The sequence below is a fragment of the Daphnia pulicaria genome, chromosome 6, assembly GCF_021234035.1.
Source record: "Daphnia pulicaria isolate SC F1-1A chromosome 6, SC_F0-13Bv2, whole genome shotgun sequence".
NCBI classification, from domain to species: Eukaryota; Metazoa; Arthropoda; class Branchiopoda; order Diplostraca; family Daphniidae; genus Daphnia; species Daphnia pulicaria.
The window spans coordinates 13,475,447-13,498,593 of record NC_060918.1 but is presented as its reverse complement, the minus strand read 5'-3'; the positions used below and the strand labels follow the sequence as shown (position 1 = coordinate 13,498,593).

Here is a 23,147-nt window from a genome sequence, read left to right as displayed (position 1 = left end):
TTGAGATAGACGCAAGAGTCTCACCTCTCTCCTAATAGACCCCGAAGAACTCTCAATAGTCCCCCCACCACCACCACCACCACCACCCACATATCTATCCGTCTGGGGCCCTTTGCAGCAGTCCCCTCTTATTCTCTTGAGAGCGAGAGAAGAAGAATCCAACCATCGCCTCGCATTATTGTTGGCAATTAAAAACCGGTTACAAATGGGCTGTGTGAGTTGCTGGGACCCCTTCTTCTTCTTCTTCTTTTCTTCGATCTGTTCGTCTATGGACGCACAAAAGGCCTCCACACTCGTTTTTGTTCTTTTGTTTTCAAACGTGAACTCTCTCTCATTCCAATGTCTTTTCTTTTTATTTTTCTGATTGTTCAAAGAAGAAAATCAAAGGAAAAGAACAGAACGAGAAAAAGAGATGCTCAAAACAGCCGCCATGTCCTGTCGAAATTCATCAACATCTTTTCGCTTCTTTTTGCTGTGCCGGCCGGCCGGCCGCGGCGTCATGTTTCCAGCTTTTGATTTCATTTCTCTTCTTGCTGTTGGCCAGCCAATCCAGGAGACTCTGGTATCGCAGTAGGATATCGACGGCCCCCCCTTTACGGAATTGTTGTTTAAATAGTGTGAATATCAGTGGAAACAGGTTCGACTTGACTCTCTGCGCTAGGAGAAAATCTCGGGCGACAAAAGTGTGTGTGTGCGGACCAGTCCAGCGGCCAGCAGCTCCACCTCTCGATGGAAGCGGTTCGGATCGACCGATAACGCTGTCCACGACCCGGATGAAATAAATAACCAAATCAAAATGTGTGTGTCTCACCAACACAACACACCATGACGAGAGAGTATAGAGTCTGACAAAACAAAGAAATCTCTTATTATTTTTTTCCCCTTTTTTCTCCTTTTGGCTGGAAACACGTCTGCTGGCCAAGCCGCATACTTTTATGTTTATCCAATTGACGACAAGAGATTTATTTATTTTTAATTTTTTTTTTTGTCGCGACAGTCTCAATCGAACAATGGGAGAAAGGCGAATATATAATTTCAGATGGACTACATAATAGTGAGAAAGAAATCTGGACGTCCGCATCACTAGCTAACCGTCGTCGAGCTTTTATTTGTCCAGCAACAGCAGCAGCAGGGGGAGGTAGACGTTAGATTTGATATATTCCCAGCATCATCACTTTTCCTCTTTTTCGTTCTCGAGAAAACGGTAGCTGATGTAACGGGACGATATACATGGAAGAGGGGGGGGGGATATGTCTATAAGAAATACAAAAAAAATCAGACCGAAAGAACACGAAAAGAAGAAGAGAAATAAAAAATGTCCAAAATAAAAGAAACTTTTCTTTTTTGTCCAGTTGTTGAATCTCGCGTGCATATCCAACCGCCCTGCTGCTGTCCCGTCCGAATATGTGTACAAGTTCGTATAGCGCGCAGAAATTTTCTCACGATGCCCAGCACAGTCTCTGTTTTTTTTTTGGTGTCATATAGGGGGTCCCACACGGAAATATTCTATAAAACCAGTGAACAACAAAAAAAGGGAATAGACATTTTTTGGGGAAGAAAAGAAAAAAGCGCTATGCATTGCGTACATAATATAAAAAGAAAACGGGCGTGGTGTTATATGTACCCTCCACCTTCCGATGGATAGAGACCAGAAAAAAACACATCCAAAAAGTTGCATCTGGCGATCGTGAAGGAAAGTAAAAAAATCCAACAGTTTTTGGGGTGAAAAAGTGGGAAAATGTTGTCGTTTTTTTCTTTCGTTATTTGTTCTCTTTGACGTAACGTGTAGACGCTGTGGGCTTTGACACACACGGGGGAGAGAGGGAGAGACCTGGCTGGGAACCGGAACCCCCCCTCCTACCCTCGATAAGTAATAATAAATAAATAGACGCACACACAAAAAAATAGAGGAGATTCCATCAAAGGGCGACGCATAGTTTTTTTTTTCACGTGTGCATATGTGATTCGACGTGTATGTAAACTATGTATATAGGGGGGGGGAAGAAACGTTATCGCAATTGTGTGTGTCATTTTGCCTATCGGAAATTCCCAAGAATTTCTCCTCGTCTCGACACTTTTTATTTTCCTATGGGAAAATGGCCCAGCAAAAAGTAAAAAAAAAAATTTTTTTTTTTAATTTGATTCGTTTCTTTGTTTTGCGTTTATTCACGGGGTTTGTTCGCATCGGGCCAGATGTGCTCTCATCTCCAAATCTTATTCGGACTTTTGAATAAATATTTTTTCCGTCTTTCTATCTTGCATATTTATTGTGGGATATATAAGCGCTTTAAAAAAATAAAAGAGAAATAAAAGGAGGAAACCCGAAAGTGTATGGGGGCCATTTGGCTGGGTCTCTTGTATATACGCCATTCAACTGAAGCTGTCATTCCCTCCAATGATGGATCGTCCCTCCGTGTTACCACGGCGGTTTTAATTAGTCGGGCAGGGACACATTGAGCGACAACATTGAAAAAAAGAAAGATAAATCTAATAAGTATATATACAGCTTTTGGTTACACACCAAAATCAAGTTTAAAAACTAAATTCCAATCCCAAATCGGTTTGAACGAAATTATTATGATTATTTCTTTTACGTCGATTTTATTTTGTTGTGAAAAATTCCGGTTGAAGCAGATCTACACATAGAGAGAGACAGACACGTGGCTTATAATAAAAAAATATTCAAACTGGGTGATGCTGAGAGAGAAAAGATTGAAATAAGCACAAAGGTTTTTTCTCTCTCAATTTTTATGTTTTCCTTTTGGAGATCTTTTTTTCTTTTTTCTTTTTCCCTTTGGCCATTGATTGGTGTCATCGGAAAAGTTATTTGAATGGTCGGATCCCCCCCTTTGCTCGCGGGTGGTGCATCAAAGCATTGAATACAACTATGCAAATCACATGCATTCCTGCCTTGTGATGCGCTAGCTGCTGCTGCTGCTGCTTATTTTTCTTTCCCTATCGATTGCGTCTGCCGTTGTGTGGTTGATCGCATTGAACCAGCCAAAGGAAAAGTCGAGAGTATACAGACGCAGCAGTGGCTTTGTTGGCAAGCCACTCGCTTCTCTCAAATTCACAACTACACAACAATCGAACTTGAAAAAACATCAAAGGCAAATCAGATTCGAGTAGCAGCGGCCTCTTATTCTTTTGGGGTTTTTCTTTTATCTTTGGTTTCTCTCGATCTTCTCTTTTCACTTGATTCCATTTGCCTTCTCCCTCTTGTATAGATAGCTATCGCGCCCACGCGCGCCGCCATATATCTAATTACAATCGATATGCATATGTATTCCACTTCTTGTCATTGGCATGCTGTTTCTCTATTCTCTGATTGGCTCTGATAAGGCCATCAGCTTCCCTCTTCAGTCGACGCTTATTTAACCTTTTATACATCATCATCCACTTGTGTGCGTACATACAGTTTGTCTCGGCCATATGTTGTCGTTATATAACGGACTGACGCTCAGTGTCCATTCCGTGAAAAGCCCCTGAGGGACGATATTCAAAAGGATTTATTTTTTTAAGGAATATGGAATTAAATATTGAATTCATCACGGGGGAAAAGGAGATGACGAAATGGCTGCGAGGCGTTAAATGTCGAACGAAGAAAGAAAGAAAAAAGGGGTTGGAATATACATATTATGTACATGCCGTAGAGAGATGGAAGGATTAAATAAAAGAGCTGCCCCCATAATATCATCTCAATATTACGGAGTCTATTAGTTGATTCGGCCCTCGCCTTTTTCACGGATAGACACCGAGACAGGGTGCGCATATAGTGTATTAAATAAGAGCAAGCTCGCAGGCATCTCCTCTATACATGCATGTACATATGAGCACAGACACACACAGCACACACGACCATCATGTCGGATTGCATTACATCCATTAGCCTCTTTGTTTTTCATCTCCATTCGCAGCGCTCCCGGTTTTTCCTCGTTTTTCTCTTTTTATGGCCAGCAGCAGCACCGGCGAATGACACACACACACACAAGGAAAACCAAAAAGGATCGGGGGCGGAGGCAGCAGATATATAGACGGCCGTTGCTGGTTCATTTCTTTTTTTGGGGTCGTCGCCGGGACCTGTTGCCCAGCACCAACCATCAACCAGTACAGCAGACGTTAGAGTTTAGTTATTTGATAAAATAAGGCGACAGGCAATTTTTCAAGAACCGCAAGAAAAGGAAAAAGAAATTGACAAATTGGAAAATGTAGAGCAAAGTCCGTTTCGTTTTTATTTTTATATAGACGGACACGAATTTCAATGGATCACGAAGCTGCTGGTTGTTGTTATGTGCCAGCCAGGGTCGGGTGTGCGCGCATAGTGCAGTAGTCGCTTGTCATTTCTATTGTCAAATGAAAGAAAAAGGCAAACCGAATGCCATTTGTCATATTTTTTTGTTTTCTCGTCCCCCCCTGTCGAAAATTCACTGGGCAGCGCACGGCTGCTCCTGGACTATGTGCCGGCCCACATATTCGGCTCCCCCCCTCGATAGAAATAATGATCTTTGCCGGGGCTAAATGGTGAAACAACATGACACATGTCCGTCTACAATATGTGCACGCACACACAGTGGGATAAACCGAAAAAAAGAAAAAAAAGTGAAAAAATAGAAAAATAGAAAAACAAAATGTTATAAATATAAGCGCGGTCTCGTGCCGGCCTACGGCGCGGCAACCCAAATGGTCAATATCTGAGTTCTTTTCTTTTCTCCCTTATTTTTCCCCATTGTGTCTCTGATTAATAGCAAACAACACACAGCACAGCACAGCACAGCACAGAGGAGAGCCGGGCAGCTCAAACATTGTCCTGGGAGTTATATATCGAATATAGCCGCAGACACGTATACCCACATCAACACACCTTTATGTGTGTATAGCTATAGACTCTAGACTGCTGGGCTGTGTGTGTGTGTGTGTGTGTGTGTAAAGTGGCATTATGTAACCGAAAAAGAGCCCTTTTTGAACGAGCGCTGCTGCTGCCTATCCGTTTACCATCCGAGTTATTTGAATTTGCTGTTTCTCCTTTTTTCCCTCGGCGCCGGTGACAGAAAAGAGTCAAAGGGACCTGTTAGATGTCGTCGTCCTCTTCGGCAATTGCACTGCGGCCACGGGATTTATGTTCAATACGCACAGCAACAAACAGCAGCAGCGACACAGTGCATGTAAACATATAACTTCCAATCTTTTTTCTTCTCCTCTTTTTTCCTTATGCATTTCGGGTTATCCTCATTCCGTCAGGCGCACTCCGACTTCCTCTCTCTCTCTCCGCTTATATTCCATTCGAATCCGAACATGTCGGGTCGGGAGGGGGGGGGGCTCTTTATACAGATAGTTTAGGCCCGAGGTAGTTGGATTGTGAACTGCATTCATCCAATTTCTTTGTAAATGCGCGCAACCCGCGCTTCAATAAGCTCAACTTTATTTGCCAGATATTATACATAGGAGCCAGGCAGCTCCCGAGAGGGGGGGAAGCAAAGGCAGTTAGAGGTAGAGAGAAAAAAAGGGTATAGAGTAGCAATGGATATGTATTAGGGCGTCTAAATAAATCTCTATATGATATTAGAAGCGCAACAAGGTAAACAGCCAACGCGGCATCAAAAACTCTGGAGAAAAAAAAAATGAAAAATCAATTGGTTTGGGTGGGTGTATAGGTAGGGCGCTCATATGGAGAAAGCAGCCGAGCGTCGTTTTCAAAACTCCCGGCTCGTTATTATATGTACATAGTACTACTCCTCTTTTCTTTTTTTCCTGAGCACTGTTGATTGTTGTCGGTGTAGTAGTTGTACAGGAGTTGTTCAGTAGTGGCGACCCCTTTTTTTTTCGTCGGAGCTCTTTGTGGAAACATGGCGCTCATTTGATGAGGTTTGAATCCATTTCCCTTCTGAGACCGGACTCTCTCCCCCCACCTTCCTCTTTCATTCCCGCCCCATACCTACACGCATTACGCACTAGGAACAGCAGCAGCTAGGGAAAATATATATAAAAGGGGAACAGAGCTATTACGACGACTACTACTACACTTTAGCTATTGAAGGAAATCAACGTCCATAATAGACTCAAAAAAAATAAAAAAATAAAAATGGAAAAAAAGGAAAAGAAATGAACGTGTGTAAGACGGTGGCGGCGCACTTTTGAGAGTCAACAAAGTCAATCAGATAACAAAACCAAATGAAAGAGGAATTGAGGGCGGGCAACAAGAAAAGCTACTAGTAACTCTCGGCTGTACTTTACGTAGAGTTTTTTTTATCTGAGAGGGACACGGCAGTACAGCGCAAATAGCTAAATGGGTTCGACTCTATATGAACTTATGGAATAAATATTCACTGCGCTTTGCTGCCTTTTTCTCGGATGATTATTTGTGATGTGTCTATTGCTCGTTCCCATCCGCATTCGGTCCCACTTTTTTTTCTTCTTTCCCCCCTTAACTAAAAAGCAGCAACACACACACACACAGAGAGAGAACACATTGACGTAAGGATAGCAATTATCCATTTCTTTTCATCGGAGAAAAAGTTGCCTCTTTTTCTTTTCGGCCCGGTCTGTTTTTTTATTTTATTTCTTTTTCCCCTGGCTGCCCATTGAATATAATAAGAAGGAACCCGGTTTCTTCTTTCTTTCTTTTTTCTTTCCGATCTATTGTGTGTTATTTATTTTATGTATGCCGCCCGTGTGTGTGTGTGTGTGTCTGCTGCGCGTCGTGTCGCCAGCAAAAGCAAATGATGTGCTGTCTGTCATCCGATGAATAGTCGTCGGACGAAAAATAAAAAAGAAGAATATAAAGATACAACAACGCTGCTGGCCCCCCTCTGGCTGTTGATTCCCTTAGACACAATCTAATACGTCTATATTGACGCGTATATGCAAATTAATTGATTTGCCTGTGTGCGCTGCGCCTCCTCCCGCGCTCTCTCTATACGGTACTAGACGTCGGTATAAATATATTCGACGAATCATCCTTCAATAACAAACTCCCTCGATCAAAATCCTATTCTTCTTCCGCATCCCCCACCCCCTCTTCCTTCTATTTCCCCCTATGTAACCGAACGAGAGAATATAAAAGAGATAGAGAATCCATTGATTGCGCAAGAGAGTCCTAGTCTTATTCTTCTTCTTTTTTATTTATTTTTATTTGGGTTCCCTTTCGATCTGTTGGACGCTTTTGAAACATTCGGGTTGGGTGTATCATTTGTTTTCTAACATTGTGGGGCTCCCGTGAAACGTTAGACTATACACACACACACACACATCTTATATTCTTATTATTTCGCTCTGCTATACACTTTTGCGCACTCCCTGTGTGTGATGGCCGGAGCGCGAGCTAGCGCTCTCCTTTTTTTCTTTCCCGTTCTCTCCTATATTTGGAAATGTGTTTGTGTGTGTACGGAACTATTGATGGGAAACTATTGTCTCGCTCAGACTTATGATATGACTATAGAGTTTCGGTTGTTTTTTGTTTCGTTTCGTTTGTTGTTGTTTGCTGGAAAGTGCCGAATGTCGTGCCTGGTTCGTATTAAAAACTGAAAGGGGGAACTGCTGGGGGAGAGAGCGTTCGATGGTCCCATTTGAACTCGACAAGGGAAATGTCTGAAAAGTTGGTCAAATAATGAGGAACTAGCTGGAGCGGGGAGTCAATCAAGAATATAAGAAGGGAGTTATATGTAGCCTAGCAGGAGCGAGCTATCCGGGGAAAGCGGAATCGTAGATTTCCATATCTTTTCCTGTTCTATTGATGGATGAAGTTCACACACAAGTTCTCTCGCCAAGGGGCGACTAATGCAGCAACTCGAGAAGAGGAGAGAGAAAACTGACTAAACGAGTACACCACGCTCAATTGATCATCCTGTTTTTTTGTTTTTCTATTATCGCACCAATCCGAACAAACGCCATTGTTATATGGCAACTATATAATGTACAATCCTTTGATTCCATCATTTCCAGTTTTTCTTTTCTTTTTTCTTTTTATAAAATAATTTTTTTTTTTCATTTTTATATTTTTATTTTTCTTCTCCGACGATGAATCGATCTCAATCCGGTTCGATTGAAGTCACCTTTTTGATGAAGAGAACTACTAGAGACATATATAGGATCGATTGGGTCCCAATAATAAGTTGATGACCCGCACGAAATGGACTCGATATTATAGGGCCGGGCCGGGCCGGGCGCTCGGACCGGATTGTTTTTTTTCCCCCCACCACCACATCAACCGATCCGTTTCGGCTTGTTTTTCCTTTTCTCTCTCTCTCTCTCCCCTTCGCTTTTTTTCCAGCGTTCAATCTTCATCTTTCTTTACTTTGGCTATCGGACGTATAAAACGCTGTCCAGCTGTCTGCACGCGGCGCGGGCACAGCACAGCCATCAGATGAAAATAAGGAGCAGCTATATAGAGCTCTTCTTTCTTTCCCTATTTCTTTTTCTTTTTTTCCTGCTGCTCGTAAATCGCCCTCGCCCAGCTTTTACCTGCTGATTGTGAATTAGCGGGGCCATATCTATACTGGGGCAATCAGTTCCATGTACACTTCAAACTGGAGAGAAATCCCCCAAACGTTGGGAAAAGCAAAAAAAGGTGGCTGGCCATTTGACGCACCGAAAGAATTGAGTGATGTATTGAGTGGCAGCCAGTGAAAGAAAAGGCCGAGTTATAAGTTTCTCTATTTCTATTCCTATCACAGAGACTCTACATACGTATATATACCCCCCTATCTATAGTATATAAGAAGAAGAGGCCTATTATCCATTTAGACTTGCCTCCATCAAGTGTCGATGAGGTACAGAGATGAGAGGAGGTTCAAACCTTTTTTGATTTTTCTGGGGTGGGCGAAACAAAAAGAGAAAAAGCTCATTGTCGGAATGACTTTTTCTTTGGCTGGCCGTTTTTGTGGAGATTTAATTGTTACGAATCGACCACAAGAAGCCGATGACGTCTGGGAATGGGAGAGAAAGAGAAAAAAGGGAAAAAATATCCTCTCTGCTCTCGAAGAGACATCGGAGAGAATGTCGGAGGGGGGCGGAGGAGGGACGACGAGATAAAATAAGTGAGAAAATATGTAAGAGGAAAAAAAAAGGCGAACACTATTGCCTTTGATGAGCTCGTCTCCTTTTTTCTGGGTGAGAGATGGGAAAGAGATGAGGTACAAGAGCGAGCCGAGAGCCGACCTGCTGGAGGCAAATGAGAGCGCCACGGGAGAGAGACGAGAGAGAGTCTTTTTGGGTGAGATGTGTTTTTTTCTAGCCTTTTGTTTTTTCTTTCGTTTTTCTTCTTCTTCTTCTTCTTTGGGGTTGTTGTTTTACAATTTTCGATTTGGAAATAGTATCTAGACTCTAGAGAGAGAGAGAGACTATAGGGGGGTTTCCTTGGTTTTTTTTTCCACCGAGCAGAGCAGAGCAGAGCAGAGTAGAGAGCGGCCCTGGCTCCAGATTTCTAGATAATCTTTAATGGGCACACACGGAACCAGAAAGGGAAAAAAAGAATGCAGAGCCACAGCTCACAGCAAATGTTGCTCAGACTCTCTCAGTTCCTCCTTCCCTCCCCACTTCTGATGACTCCTAAAAGGAAAAAAACAAAAAACAAAAAACAAACAAGAAAAAAAGATGAAGAAGAACTCAAACGAGATTTCAAAAATACAAAAAAAGAGTCTGAGGATGAGAGAGAGATCTGTTTCTTGTCGTCCACTTGGAGGGAAAAGTCAAAGACACACGCGAGGGGCATCTCTTCTTCTTATTATTTTTTCAAGTTTCTCTCCTATCAGCTTTTTGCTAATATTCCTGTAGATCCATCCGTCCGTCCATCCGCCTCTGATGGATCCCAAAATACAAAATGAAAAGCTTTCTGCTTATTAGATAATCTGAATAGTAAATTGGCATCAAGTGTCGAGTGTTATTTCCGTACATTTAATGGACACATTTTTTCGAGCTGATGCTGGCCCAAATGAATTAGATAATCGAACGCAGAGTCGCTATGCTTGGTGCTGGATCGACTATAGTTAGTGACGTAGGTGTGATGATGGCGATCGTGGGAAATGAAGGACCCATGTCCTGCGGGCATCTCCGGCAATCACGTCCCGGTCATCATCTTTATCAGGGGCTGGACAAAACAAAAAACAAAAAAAAAACTTGGCGACGTGAATAAAAAAATTGACCGAGACAACAACAACAACGACACACACACGCAACACCAAATAATAATAAAAATAATAACCAACGATGTTGATGGCCACACACATATGTATACGTGTATAGAACTATTTGAATTCACTCTGCTGCCGAGGGAATAAAAGTGGCAATGGCCAGCAGCAGCAGCCCCCAAAACGGTCAGAAACCAACAAGAGAAAAAACCGTACAGAACAGATGGCCCCATTTTCGTTCGTTTAAAATAACCATCGCATCGAATTTTGTTCTTTTTCTTCTTTTTCTTCTTTTTGTCGGTTTGTCCTCAAAAAACTATTTGTTTGTTGCTGGAATTTGGTTCTCTTCTGGCTGGGCGTGATAAGTACTCATTGAGCTATGGAATCGGCGGTGCGACAAAGCCAGTCTACATCACAATATACACGGCGACGCAATGCGCAATGAACGAGGAAGCGTTCAACCGCGTCCACACAATATACACTCCATGACATTTAATAATATTTAAAAAAAGAGAAGAAAATACAAATATACAAGAGAGCCCCGTTCCACATATTGTATGAGCCGGAATCAGATCGGGACATTTTTGGGGGGCTCCCTATTTGAGTGTGTGGGTATATCCCTATCGCGTTGAACACACACAGCCTTGCCATATGCATAATGCACGCGCCACTTGATGCCCAAATATCTTTTCCGTCTTTTCTTTTTTTTTTCTTTTTTTCTTTTTTGTGAATATAACGCAGACACATTAACATACGGGTGTGTGGAGGTTGTTCACACGTACAAAATGCGACCAACTCCTCCTCAGACCTTCCATCTTCTATATGCCGGCGACATTGTGTGTGTGTGTGTCCGAATGTGTACTGTGTGTGTGTAGAGGCGATGGAGCGGCGCAATGGACGGCGGCGGGAGAATCTAACGGGAGACAGCGGCGGGGGTGGGAGGTGGATAGAAGTGATTGTGTATTCGAAAGGGTTTGCCGATCAATTTGTCATCGGCCCGTCGCCTCCATTGGTAATGCATGGAAAAACCCCCCATTTTTTCCTTCTTCTTCTTCTTCTTCTTCTTTCTAGCGCCATGCAAATTCCCCTTTTCCGGACGTGATTCCCTTCCGCTTTTCTCTCCCCGCGTCAAATCGACGTTCCCAAAAAATAAAATAAAAAATAAAAAATAAAAATAATGTAATAGAAGTGGGGGGGAAAAAGAAAACAAACAGAAAAGAAAAGCGCCCGGCGCACTGCTGTGTGCTGACACACCAATCCAAATAGTCGCAATATAACGCGCCCAGCGGTCCAGCACACACACCGTCCGTCCGTCTTTCTTTCTTTCTTTTTTATTTTACAGTTTTTTTTTTGGTTTCAAATAGACGCAAAACTAATTCCTCGGCGTTTTTCAATGGCCCATCGCAGCACTGTCTATATACAACAACACACAGACAGTGTTGTTGTTGTTGTGTGTGTGTGTGTTGTTTATATATAGCGTCTAATATATATAAACATTCGGTGCAATCCAATGACGGATTGCCTCCTGTCGTATTGTTTTGTTCGCCCGCCAGCTCTCTCTCCCTCTCCTATTGAGTGTGTGTGTGTGTATATCCAAGACTATAAGGAAACAGGTTTCACATTTATAACCATGTCTAAGATAGACAACAGCTTAAGAGAGAAAGAGAGAGAGAAGAGGGGAGGAATATGGCACATAAAATTAAGGAGAGAGAGAAAAATACAACGACCACTCTCTCTATAGGGCCTTGTATATATATATATACTGCTGCACGTAGAGCTGCTATAGATGTGTACAGTGTTACATGGGAGGCGGCTCTTCTGTTATATCCACCCTTTTTTTCCGCCTTTACTTCTTTTTTTTTTCTTTTTCCAAAAGTTCCAACCCCGTGAAATCGATCAAGTGATATGAAAAGAGGATAGTACTGATGTGGGGGAGTGTGGCGGTGCTGCTCTGATCGATTCGAATTCTTTCTTTCTTCATCGCCAGAAGCGGGCCGATTGTATACATCTATACATCTAATATTGAAGGGCAATCATATGCATATAATACCCTCTCTCCTTTTCGTCTCTTGTATGTATTTTTCCTTTTTTTATATTCCAACAATCGTATGTCTATTCGGCCGGGGCTGATACGACTGTGTTGCGGCCATGATTACAGGGCCACCGAAAACAACATATCCGAGTAAGCGCGGGAGGTTTGAATGATTTTCTTTTTTGGGGAGGGAGGGCGGAGATTCCTGCCAGCCAACGTCTTTGTATTTCTAGAAAATGAAAGAAAATGAAAGAAAATAACAGATTCACTCGCTATATAGAGAGACGCGCAATAGTATAACAGAAAAGAAACAGACGTTGTAAATAGCAGATGGAAAACTGCGCTTTTTTTTATTAAGAGCGCAGCAGCGACGGTTATGATGCGCGCAGACGACGCTGTATAGGAAAAACAGATTGGGGGGGGGGGGGGAAACAGAAATAGATGGGGCCGGCAGATATGCTGATTTTTATTTTATTTTTTTTTTTTCATTTTATTATGTTTTATTGCCGTTCGATTGAAGAGAATAACCTGCTCGCTTATTTGTCAATGGATCCTTCAGACTTCGATGTATTCCCCCCTTTTATTTCTTTTCTTTTAAAAACATTTTTTCGTCTTTTAACTGACATCGCCCGATGAATGCGCGCGTGTCCGACACACGTGAATCTGATATTTCTCTCATTCTCTCTATACGGTCATGAGGACGTATATAATAATATAAATATATCAACTCTGAGCTCGTTCTCTCTCTTCTCTCTCTCCCACTCGCTTCAATGGCTTATAAAACAAAAATCCCCCGGAGCAACGAGTCTATATAATAGCTGCCAAAAGGAAAAACAGAAAAAAGAAAACAGAAAAAATGTTGGAAGGAAATCATGGCTGCGGCGGCCCCATTTAGAAATGAGATGACAGCAGACAATACGCGGCAAGGGTTGGGCCGGCTCTCATCTCTTGTGTAATCGACGTCGATTTTGACGCGTTTGCCCCCTCCCCAACCCAAAGGATCGTTCAGCGAATCGAATGAAAGGACGACACGTCCGCATCTGGGATTTACTTTGAAAAATAAAATCCGCTGGAAAATAAAAAGCCTGGCAAGGGCAAGAGGGTTTTTTCCCAATGAGAAGGAGAAGGAGAGGGTCGACAAAGCGTCACGGCGGCCCCTATAACAATTGATGACAGATTGGTCTTTTGGACGCGTCGGAAATCTGAAAAATAATCATCATCAGCTCTCGGGTGATATCACATCTCCTATTTTGATCAATATTTTTTCCCCCCTTTTCTTTCCTTCTCTTCTCTCCGATGCGACATGTTACGCAACCGTAAAACTCTGCAAGCCTCCGAACATTGGGGGGACGACGATCAGCTTGGCGTGCGGGATTTAGCCCAGCCCAGTTGAGACGTGCCGCGAAAGATGTGTAGACGCCGAGAGAGAAAGAGGAGAGAGAGGACTTTTATTTTCCTTTTCCATTTGTGGCTGCTGCTGCTGCTGCTGCTGCTGCTGCTGCTGCTGCTGGGAAAACCTCATCGGTCGTCTGAAAAATCTTCTTGTCTCTCTACATGTCGAAATCTCTAATCGCTGCCAGCCTGTGCATGTCGATCACGGCAGCCTCACACAGAGATCCCTCCCAAAGATTATTAGAGAAAAGAAATCTTTTTTTTCTTCTTCTTCTTCTTTTTATCATTCGTGTCGTTTTATTTTGATCCGATGAGAAACAACAAGTTTACAACACTATATAGCAGTCGTCTCTGTGAATGTATTTCGGTTTCTTCCTCATCATTTCCTTCTTCTTTTTCTTTTTCCTTTTGATCAAAAAAAGAAGAAGAGGCGCACTGCTGGGCGCGCTGGGCTTAGACTCTCTCGTCTCCTTATATTCGCTCCATGTTGGGGGCCAGCCTTTGCTGTGGTGGTCATGGGGCCGGGCCAGAGCGGGCATTATTATCACGATCGAGAGAGAGAGAGAGGATAGAACCCGGTGGGGGGTCACACTCTCTTCTCTTCTCTCTTCTCTCGCCACACGGTCAATTCCCCCTCGTCCCGAACGGAGCACAAACACAGAGAGAGAAAAACCCGAAAAAAGATTAACATGAATTTATTGTGCCAATTCCCAGTCCAGATTGATTAAAATATGTAAAACAGCGCCGTCTCGATGGTTGGAGCCCTGGGAGAAATGATAGGAAGAAGAAAACGACTGGAGAGAGAAAGAGTCAAGGGCCTTTAGTAAAAGAAAAGGAAAGAAAGAAAAGAAAAATAGGGAGGGCAGGAGTGAAATAAATCACCAAACACCTGCAATCCTCTTCTGACGCCATACGAATGTTACATGCGCAAACACACACAGACACACAGACACACACGGACGAGAGAAAGAGAGAGAGAGATGCTTACATCTATTTTTCCTAATCCCTTTTTTAGCTTTGTTGTTTGTTGTTTTCCTTTTTTTTTCTTTTCTTTTGAGGTACTACAACGAGTTTCTTTTCTTTCCTTCCCCTTCTATCTCCTTCTTTTCTAAATGATGATTTGGAAATGGCCGGCACGCATGTAAATTTCATTCCAATCTGGGATAAAATATACGAGACGAATTTTTTGGGTTTTTTTTCTTTTCCAGATACAAACCGAAGATAGAGTTGTTGTTGTTGCTGTTGTTGTTGTATAGGTTGTGTTTATATACACCCTAGAGATATAACATTACATTCCGTACGGTGCTATAGTTGATTATATATACACTACACGGTCTCTAATATAGATAAAACTATTGAATTCCTACTATGATTTCATTTGCTGGGGGGGGGGGGGGATGGCTGATGTTACGGGTAGTGTAAATAAGAAAGTGTAAGGGATGGGGTGGCGAGGGATTTTGTTAAATGTCCAGTGATTTTCTGCTACTTTGTTAGTTCCAGGCCCGGCCGACCCCCGAAACGATCTCCTTTGATGGGTATCACTTCACCGCAACACGACGTCCTAATGAAGATGAAGAAACCCCGGCTGGACAACGGCGACTACATGCCCTACGAGAACGGCCACAACACAGGTAAAAATCACACACACACACACACAAAAACCTATTGCTCGCCAAAGAACCTCATTTCCCAAAAAAGTAAAACGAACAGCATCCAGCTATTCGCCCTCCGTGAATAGCGCTGTCACTTTGCCTCTTTTTCCTATTTTTCCTCCTTGCCCCACCATCTCTGCTGCAGTGCCCGTCTTTTTGGCCGTCCTATTGCCCAGTATGTATATCTCCTTGGCTCTCATTTCCCCCTCCTGTTTTGTGGTCTGTGTTGTCTTGATGCCCTCGGTTAGTTGTTTGTTGTTTCGGTGGCGTCGTTGTTGACGGCAGCCGTGCTGGCGTCGCTTCGTTACCTTTTTTCTTTTTCCTTTTTTTGTTTTATATATCACTGGAAATGCGCTGGGCAGAGTTTTTTTTTAATTTTATGTTAGAGCGCTGCTGTGTAGCTTTTTTTTTTCTTTTTTGTTTTGTCTCGGTCGCTCCTCGGTCCGGCAACCAAGTGATGGGAATACAAGTAACGCAGACGATTACAATGACAGCCAATGCTGGGCCAACCATACTGGCTGGCGCCGCCAATTCCAATAGTCTATAGCCGCCACCACCGCCGCCGTACAACAACGAGAGAGAGAGAGAGAGAGAGAGAAGGCCAGCAGACCCCTTCGTCCGTTCCAGTCGCCCTCCCTCCCCCAACTCTATTCATTTCCTCCTCCCGGAAAACAGATATTACATAGGCCCCAAAGGCGCGACCGAAAAATTAAAAAAGTAAACGCCACGGTGCCAATGCACTACTATACTGCCGGCATTTCCTCCATCTCATCCGTATACATATAATACAGAATCAAGATTCCATCCCTTCCTCCCCTACCTCTCCCATCTTTCTCTATATATTCCGAGTGATTGCGTCAAAGGTCAAAGCGGGTCGATTGAAACTGGAAACCTCCGCCACGCTCGCTCGTTCTTTTTGGCCTCATCTCTATCTAACAGGAATTTATCGCCCTGTCATTGAGAGGGTGTGTGTGTACATGTACATGTACAGCAACCACCTATTTGTGTGTTAGGGTGTGTGGATGGGGGGGGGGGTCAGTTTGTATGTATATAAATATACATAGACATCGACTGTGTATATTTATAACCGCGTCGAAGATTTTCCCACATCGGACGACGACACGGCCAGGATTATAAAGCGGAGATATATGGAGCAGATTGAGAGCTTCTGTATCTACGTATATATATATATATAGGTGTGCTCGCCACATTACCTCATCGTCTGTCTTTTAAAAAGGGCCGATTGACTGATATAAACCCCCCTAAGGCTTTCGATCCTAATTGAATTTCCCGCTTTGAATCTTTGAATTTATGGCCTTCCCATTTGCGCGCGTCATAGACGTCGCACCGCAGTCAGGAATTTTCCCGACCCAGAAAAATGTCGAAAATAGACGCCAGCAATAAAAAGAGCATTCAGATGAATGCTGCTGCCGTTGTTGACAATGTCTCTCAAAAAGAATATAGAAATGGGAGGGGCAGATTGATTGGTTGTTTCGGCAACCTTGGACGAAGAAGAGCGTGAAAAGCAGCTAGGACACACTGGACATAGTTGAGCGGCTACCTGAGGCTGGTCACGGAAAGCCTAGCGCGTACCCAAGGAGACCCTTTTGCTGCTGCTCCATTCTTTGAAAGGAAGGAAAAACGTGTACATTCAAAGGGCATTAGAAGAAGAAGAAGAAAAAGTTTGAAAGATGGTGCGTCTATATAGTCATGATTGGTGGGTTCTCGCATTTCTTTGACTATTGCGCCGGGCGACGTGCTATGGTGTAGTATGTAGTTGCCCCGCCACACAACTACACAATAGATTTCATTAAGGAAAAAAAAAGGAGAGAGAGAGAAGAAGCCTCGGATGAATCTTACCCCAAAAAATAAGATGGAACTATGAAGAAAATGGGGGAAAAAAAGGGGCCAGCGCAAAAGGCCAGGAACTATCTCTTTATTCTTTTCTATTACGTTGGAAGGTAGTAGTACATATAATAAAAGAGATGAAGATGGAGATACACACACAGAGAGAGAGAGAGAGAGAGTGGTGTGTGTAAAAGAAGAAGCGAATGATAAAAGGAAAAAAAATGGTAAGAACTGGAAGAATAGAAGAAATAAAATTTCAAATAAAAAAAAGGGATAAGCGGAGGGAGATAGTTTTGTATGGGCCGTCGGGGGGGTTATTCTTCCTCGCTGTTTGAAGAATGTTCCGCATCAGGAGAAACAGAAGTCACGGTCTGCAACTGTGTTCTTTTTCTTTTTGTGGTGGTGGTGGCCACAACAACAGCCGCAACAACAACCGGGCAGGAGCAATAGTAACAACTGAGGGGGGGGGGGGAGAGAGAGAGTAACAAAAACGAGCAGCAGCAGCAACAGCAGTGAGTGAGTCAGGAAAAGATAAAGACGGCGCCGACGGAGAGAACAAGAAGTCATGCTGGGGCCAGCAACAACAACAACAACAAGCCGGGCATCCGTCTCCTCCATCTCCCCCCCCCCCCCCCCCCCCCCAACCGCCCACAACACTAAGATCGGCTCTTTTTCTTCTTCTTCTTCTTCTGTAGCTCCTAACTGGGATCCCGCTGTCACGCCATTGAGCCTACAATGCTACTCCACAAAACTTATTTATTTATTTAAATACATTCGATTGTGCTGGCCTGCTGGGGGTTTGTGTATTTGTTGGCTGGTGGCTCCCGTCCGCCCCACAGCAGCAGCTACTATAGAGTTGATATAGGCGCAGGTATAAGATATATAATATATATAGGCCCGCCGAGATCACGGTAGCCAACAAACGTCAAAACGTTATCCGCATGCCGGCCAGCCAGCCACTGTGTGATCCGCCGACAGCCCGCCCCGCTCTCACAGCAGCGGCTACAAGTTCAACATTCGTCCTTTATTTTTTTTATTCTTCTAGAACTCCGTGGGCGCGCCTATTAAATTTAACTGATTTTAAAGAATCAAAGAATAAGAGAAATTGGTGGGTTTCAAAAACCAAAAAAAAAAGCTTTGACGTCGTTTGAGATATTTTGATTTCTTCTTCATATTTGATTTTCCTGTCAGTCTCTACTTGCGGGGGAAAATAAAAGGAAAACAAAAAATGGGAAAAAATCTTGGAAACCCGCTGGCAATTGTTTCTCATGCCGCGCGCTTGAAATGGTTGATCCGATGGGAGGGATCGTCTAGGCAGCCGGACGAGAGGCTCGTAGATCATCCGCCGCCACACGGCAGTTGCGGATGGTGGATTGCCTTTTTTTCCTCTATGATTACCAACACGAAGATCGTGCTGTTTGGGTGAGAAAAGGCAATCGAACGTCGATCGAAAAGAAAAGAGAAAAAAAAAGTCCAAAACGGAAAATTTGGAGAGAAAAAAAAACAAAAATTGTTGCTGGATTCATTTTTCCAGTTATTATGTGTTATTTTCCACATCTACACGAGTCCAGCAGCAGTTCCAGATCTCTACACTCCGACCAAAAATGCGGTTTTTCAATGTTTCCCTCCTATTTGTTTTTTAATAGTTTTTACATTAGGGAAACGAAACCATTTTCTTTTTGGGCTTTTTTCTTAAATTCGTTTCACGATGTGCCACATTGAAATTCCAATCGTTGAGGGAGAGAAGAAATGTTCGGTTTTGTTTCTCACCGATATGGTTGCACAGACCGTTTGTGCTGCTGGGCCAGCCCAGCAACTGCTCGGAAGACTTGGCCATCTATGCTATACATTGCCACAACATTGTTCCGTTGATTAACCGGGTGAAACTCAACGTGTTTTCTCAACAGCGGTTGCGGCTCTCTGTGTGCATATGGACTCTTGTTTTTCGTTCTTAGTAGACAGTGTCGGCCACACACATTGTCACTTATGTATTGTATACACAACGTGTTCCGAAATCGGAACAAAATGGCTCTGACTATAGACACGGACCATTAGACAAGTGGCGCACGACCAATTCGTTCAATTGAACGTGACGTTTGGAATTGAAAACAAGAAAAAACTAAATTGAAATTTGTTTTGGTTTTTTTTTTCTATTTTGTATAACAGAATCGCGTGGGATGGAAAAGTCTCCGCTGCTGGCCAATGGATACAACCCGCCACCGACCCATCTGAACCCGATGCAATTCATGGCGCTGAATCACGCTGCCCAGCAGGCTGCCGCCGCCGCCGCCCAGCATGCTCTGCTCGGCTCGCCCGGCTCCACCATGCACCAGGCTGGACTGCAGGCCGGCCTGGCCAACCTAGCAGGTGCCAATCACCACGGGCTGGCTTCCCATAGCCAGGCGTCCGCCAACTACGCCGCTCACCACAGCGCTGCGGCCGCTGCCGCAGCTGCCGCCGCTGGCCACGCCATGATTAACCGGCCAGAGTCGGACGCTGTCAGCAAAGGCTCGTCTTCCGTCGACCCCATGGCGGCTGCCAGGTAAATATAACGCTAGAGAGACGCCCAGGCGGCCCAGCTTAATGCTCAAATCACGATGTATGCAAGATGACGGGTCCCACCCGCCCAAACTCTTATCATTTCATCGGCGATGCCAAATTGCCAACTGAAATTACAAATGATGACCAAGCGCGCCAATTTCAAAAAAATTTCAATTTGAAAAAATTTATTCAATTCTTCACAGGAGCGGATTCTGGGAGAATTGCCGGGCTGCCTACGAAGACGTCGTCAAACACCTGGAACGGTAAGGAAAACATTTGCTTCCCGGTTATTATTATCTCTAAATTGCGTCATTCGATTTCATCAAACGAAATCTCAAAAACTTCCTGTGGTGAAATCTGCCCTTCGATCAAGACCGGCAGTGCTGTGCTGTGGGGGCTGAGTCAGAAGTTTGAGACAAACTTGTCGTCGGCATCTCGGTCGGGGTGTCAATTTAACTTGCGACATTCAAAAAAAGGGGAAAAAAAAAGAAAAAATTCGTAAAAGAAAAAAATCTAAACCAGATTGCCGCCCTTTTAATATGAGATCCAGTCAGTTCAATCCCTTCACGCGCTCCCGACGACGTGCACTCTTTTCCCCCCTCCCCCTCTCTGCCTTCCGTCACCGGTTTGACGTCTATTTCGCTGGATATATTTATATTTTTTACCATTTTATTTTTTTAATGGCCTCTGCATCAGAAAAATGAAACACCCCAGCCGTGTGTGTCATTCGTGATTAAGATTTTTCATTTTGGCGAGAGCATTTTTCTGACATGGTCGTCATCATCATCGTCATCGCACATCGTCTAGACCTTTTTCTGGCGTTTTTTCGGGTTTTCTTTTTTGTTTAATAGGTACACGGAATATTCAGAACTCTTGTAATATAAATGTGCACGCGTGTGGGTTGACACCGGGCGGGGGGAGCCTATACGGAAGGGAAAAAAAAAGAATCCAGCGCTCACTGTTTTCCTGGCTCCATTGGGGGCAAAAAAAAAATGACAAAGAGGGTTGATGGAGGATATGAAGAAGACTGGAAATCTATAGGAATAAGAGAGAGAGTCTGGGGAGAGAGGGAATTCAGGCGCTGCTGCTGCTGCCAGTCTCTTATTCCGCCTCATCAAGAAGCCAAATGCAATTTAAGCGTTGCGGGTAGGATGTGATCCGACTCGCTGACGAGTTCAAACAAGAAGGTCCCAACAACAATCAAATTGTTCCTCCTTCTTCTTCTTCATCTTCTTCGTCTATCTCGTTCGCTTCATCGGGCATAAAAGTCGTCGTCGTCGTCGTCCTTATAATATACACGCGCCCGGATCAACTTCAATGATCCGGGGGCCCGGCTTAACTAACTAAAGAATAAATATGGAATCCCTTTTAGTCGGTGGTGGTGCCTTATATTACATTCTTTCTTCTGGCGCTGTGGTCTTCCATACGTACCGTCCACCAGTCCGTTCTTCTCTCTCTATAGTGTCTCTCTTCATCTCTAGATTGCAACATGGCCGTCATATTAGGCCCAGCACTTTCCCATCCTATACCCACTTAACCCAACCTCTTCACCCCCTCCCCTCTTGCACCCAAACAACATATGCTCAAACATATGCTGATCCTTTCTCATTTTTTCTCTCTTCTCCCGATCCTGTGTTGTATAGACGACGGGCCTGCTGCTGTGTGCAAAGGCGTCTAGTTCAAATGTAGACGAGTCGATCATTTGGGTCGATCTGTCAACACAATGAGCTTCACTTGTGTACTGTGTAGTTGTGTGGGGGGAGAGAGAGAGAGCGAAATTAGTGCGGCAGTTTGCAGAGGAGAAATGCCATTAGCCGGGAGGAGAATATGTGGTGACTAGTAATCCCGCCTCGCTCTCTCTTACATATGCGCGTCACATCGCCACTGCTGGGCCACTCCCAGCTCTCGGCAAAAGGATAGGCCGAATCGAATGAATCCTTATAATATGCGATCATTACGTTAGACTGGGAAATGCAGGCGACTTTTTGATGAGTGTGTGAGTCAATGACGGATTTATGACACCAGAATCCGTCATGTGAAATTGGTTGGGGGGTATTACCACAGGCCGTCTGGCCGTGTTTAATGCGATGGAGATCGACAAAGAATCAAAAAGGCTAGAAGCTGCGGGATAGGCGTACCGAATCGGACGCAACGGCCCTTTGATTATATTCTCGTGCGAATCGATTCTAATCACGATATTATACAGGCGGATCAAGTGCATCCACATGCGGCACGTATGTCCAATCATTACATAAATAAGTTTATACCAGTCTAGACTTTCAAATGTATTCGAAATTTATTCAAATAAAAAAATAACTTGCTAACTGGAGAGCTCAACACCAGTGCATTGGTGATAACTTTCGTACTTAATACGGCCAACCTAAACATATTTTGAGACATTTAATTGAATGCAGACTGTAGATATACTCAAGTAGAACCGACATCATTGGGATCATGTTTAGTCGAGTCTTCATCTGGATCTATTTGCGCTAGACATTTGCGAAAAGTTGACAAGCGTAACCCTGTGGCCTTTGCTCCATTTGTCTCGTAAGATCGTTTTCAGATTAGAACCACATTGGCGAGGTAATGACCCTCCGGGAGAATTGCTTGCGGTGGCTGGCCCTTCTCTGTTTGCTAATGATTACTGGCCACAATTCCATCTAAACAAAAGTGACGTTGTCATTTTCTGTACAGACACGAGGGGGGAAGTCAAAACAAATTTTTTTTGTTTCTCCCCTTGGCGGCTGGCCACGCCCGTTCTTTCAACAAGAACCCCAAAAATATAGCAAAGAGTCAGAGCTGGAAAAATGAATTGATGTCTGTGTCCAGGCCGCCCAAAAAAGGGGAGCAAGACAACAACATGTTCGTTTGGACGCATCTCAGGTTCGGGTCTTGCCAGCACACGGCCAGCACCCGCCCGGCACAACGAGAAAAGGGCCATCAGGACCGCAGTCGACAGCTAAACAATAGAAAAAAGGCCGGCATATTATTTAGTTGTGTATCTACTCTCTGATTGCGTGGGCAAGACCTGACTGGGCACGCATACATATCTGGCGGCTTTGGCTATATATATCGGCAGCTTTGGGTTAATGTGGAATTATATAGACAATTGAATGGCCGCCAGCCGCAGCAGCTTTTTCCCCAAAAACGGACGGAACAAACGTAGAAAAAGAAGGAGGAATATAGAGTAGTAGATTGGGTTTGAGAATTATTTTTCTCGACTTATTGCGCGGTCCCCATTCTTCGCCTTTGCAATAATATACACCGAAGCTTGGCTTCAATAACTGATGGACCAGTCGGAGCAAAGAAATCTATATCCATACAATAGGCAGGAAATCCTTGTGGATTTCCACATGTCAATCACCCCGTCATCTCTCTTTTTCTCTCTTTTTCTCTTTCTACGTTCCCGTTCCGCTTTGGCCGGTTGTATATATCTATTTCTATATGCCTATTTTATAAACATATAAATATATACGTAAGCCATAGATATATATACGGCGCGGTAGCCGTTAAGAGACGTAACAAAAAAATTCGTAATATGAAACGGGTTTATTGGTTTGA

General features: G+C 43.8%; 1 protein-coding gene across 4 annotated transcripts in view; it reads left to right on the top strand.

Annotated features, from left to right (window-relative positions):
* LOC124344410 overlaps positions 1 to 23,147 on the top strand; it is a 48,165-nt gene that overhangs the window by 10,027 nt on the left and 14,991 nt on the right. For 2 of the 4 annotated variants that reach the window (XM_046797946.1, XM_046797947.1), the window contains exons 2-4: positions 15,046 to 15,176; positions 19,212 to 19,587; positions 19,790 to 19,849. In XM_046797946.1, coding sequence (XP_046653902.1) covers positions 15,046 to 15,176; positions 19,212 to 19,587; positions 19,790 to 19,849 — 567 coding nt within the window. Of the gene's footprint in view, positions 1 to 15,039; positions 15,177 to 19,211; positions 19,588 to 19,789; positions 19,850 to 23,147 lie in introns of all 4 variants that reach the window. The other 2 variants (XM_046797945.1, XM_046797944.1) reach the window with 1 other exon arrangement.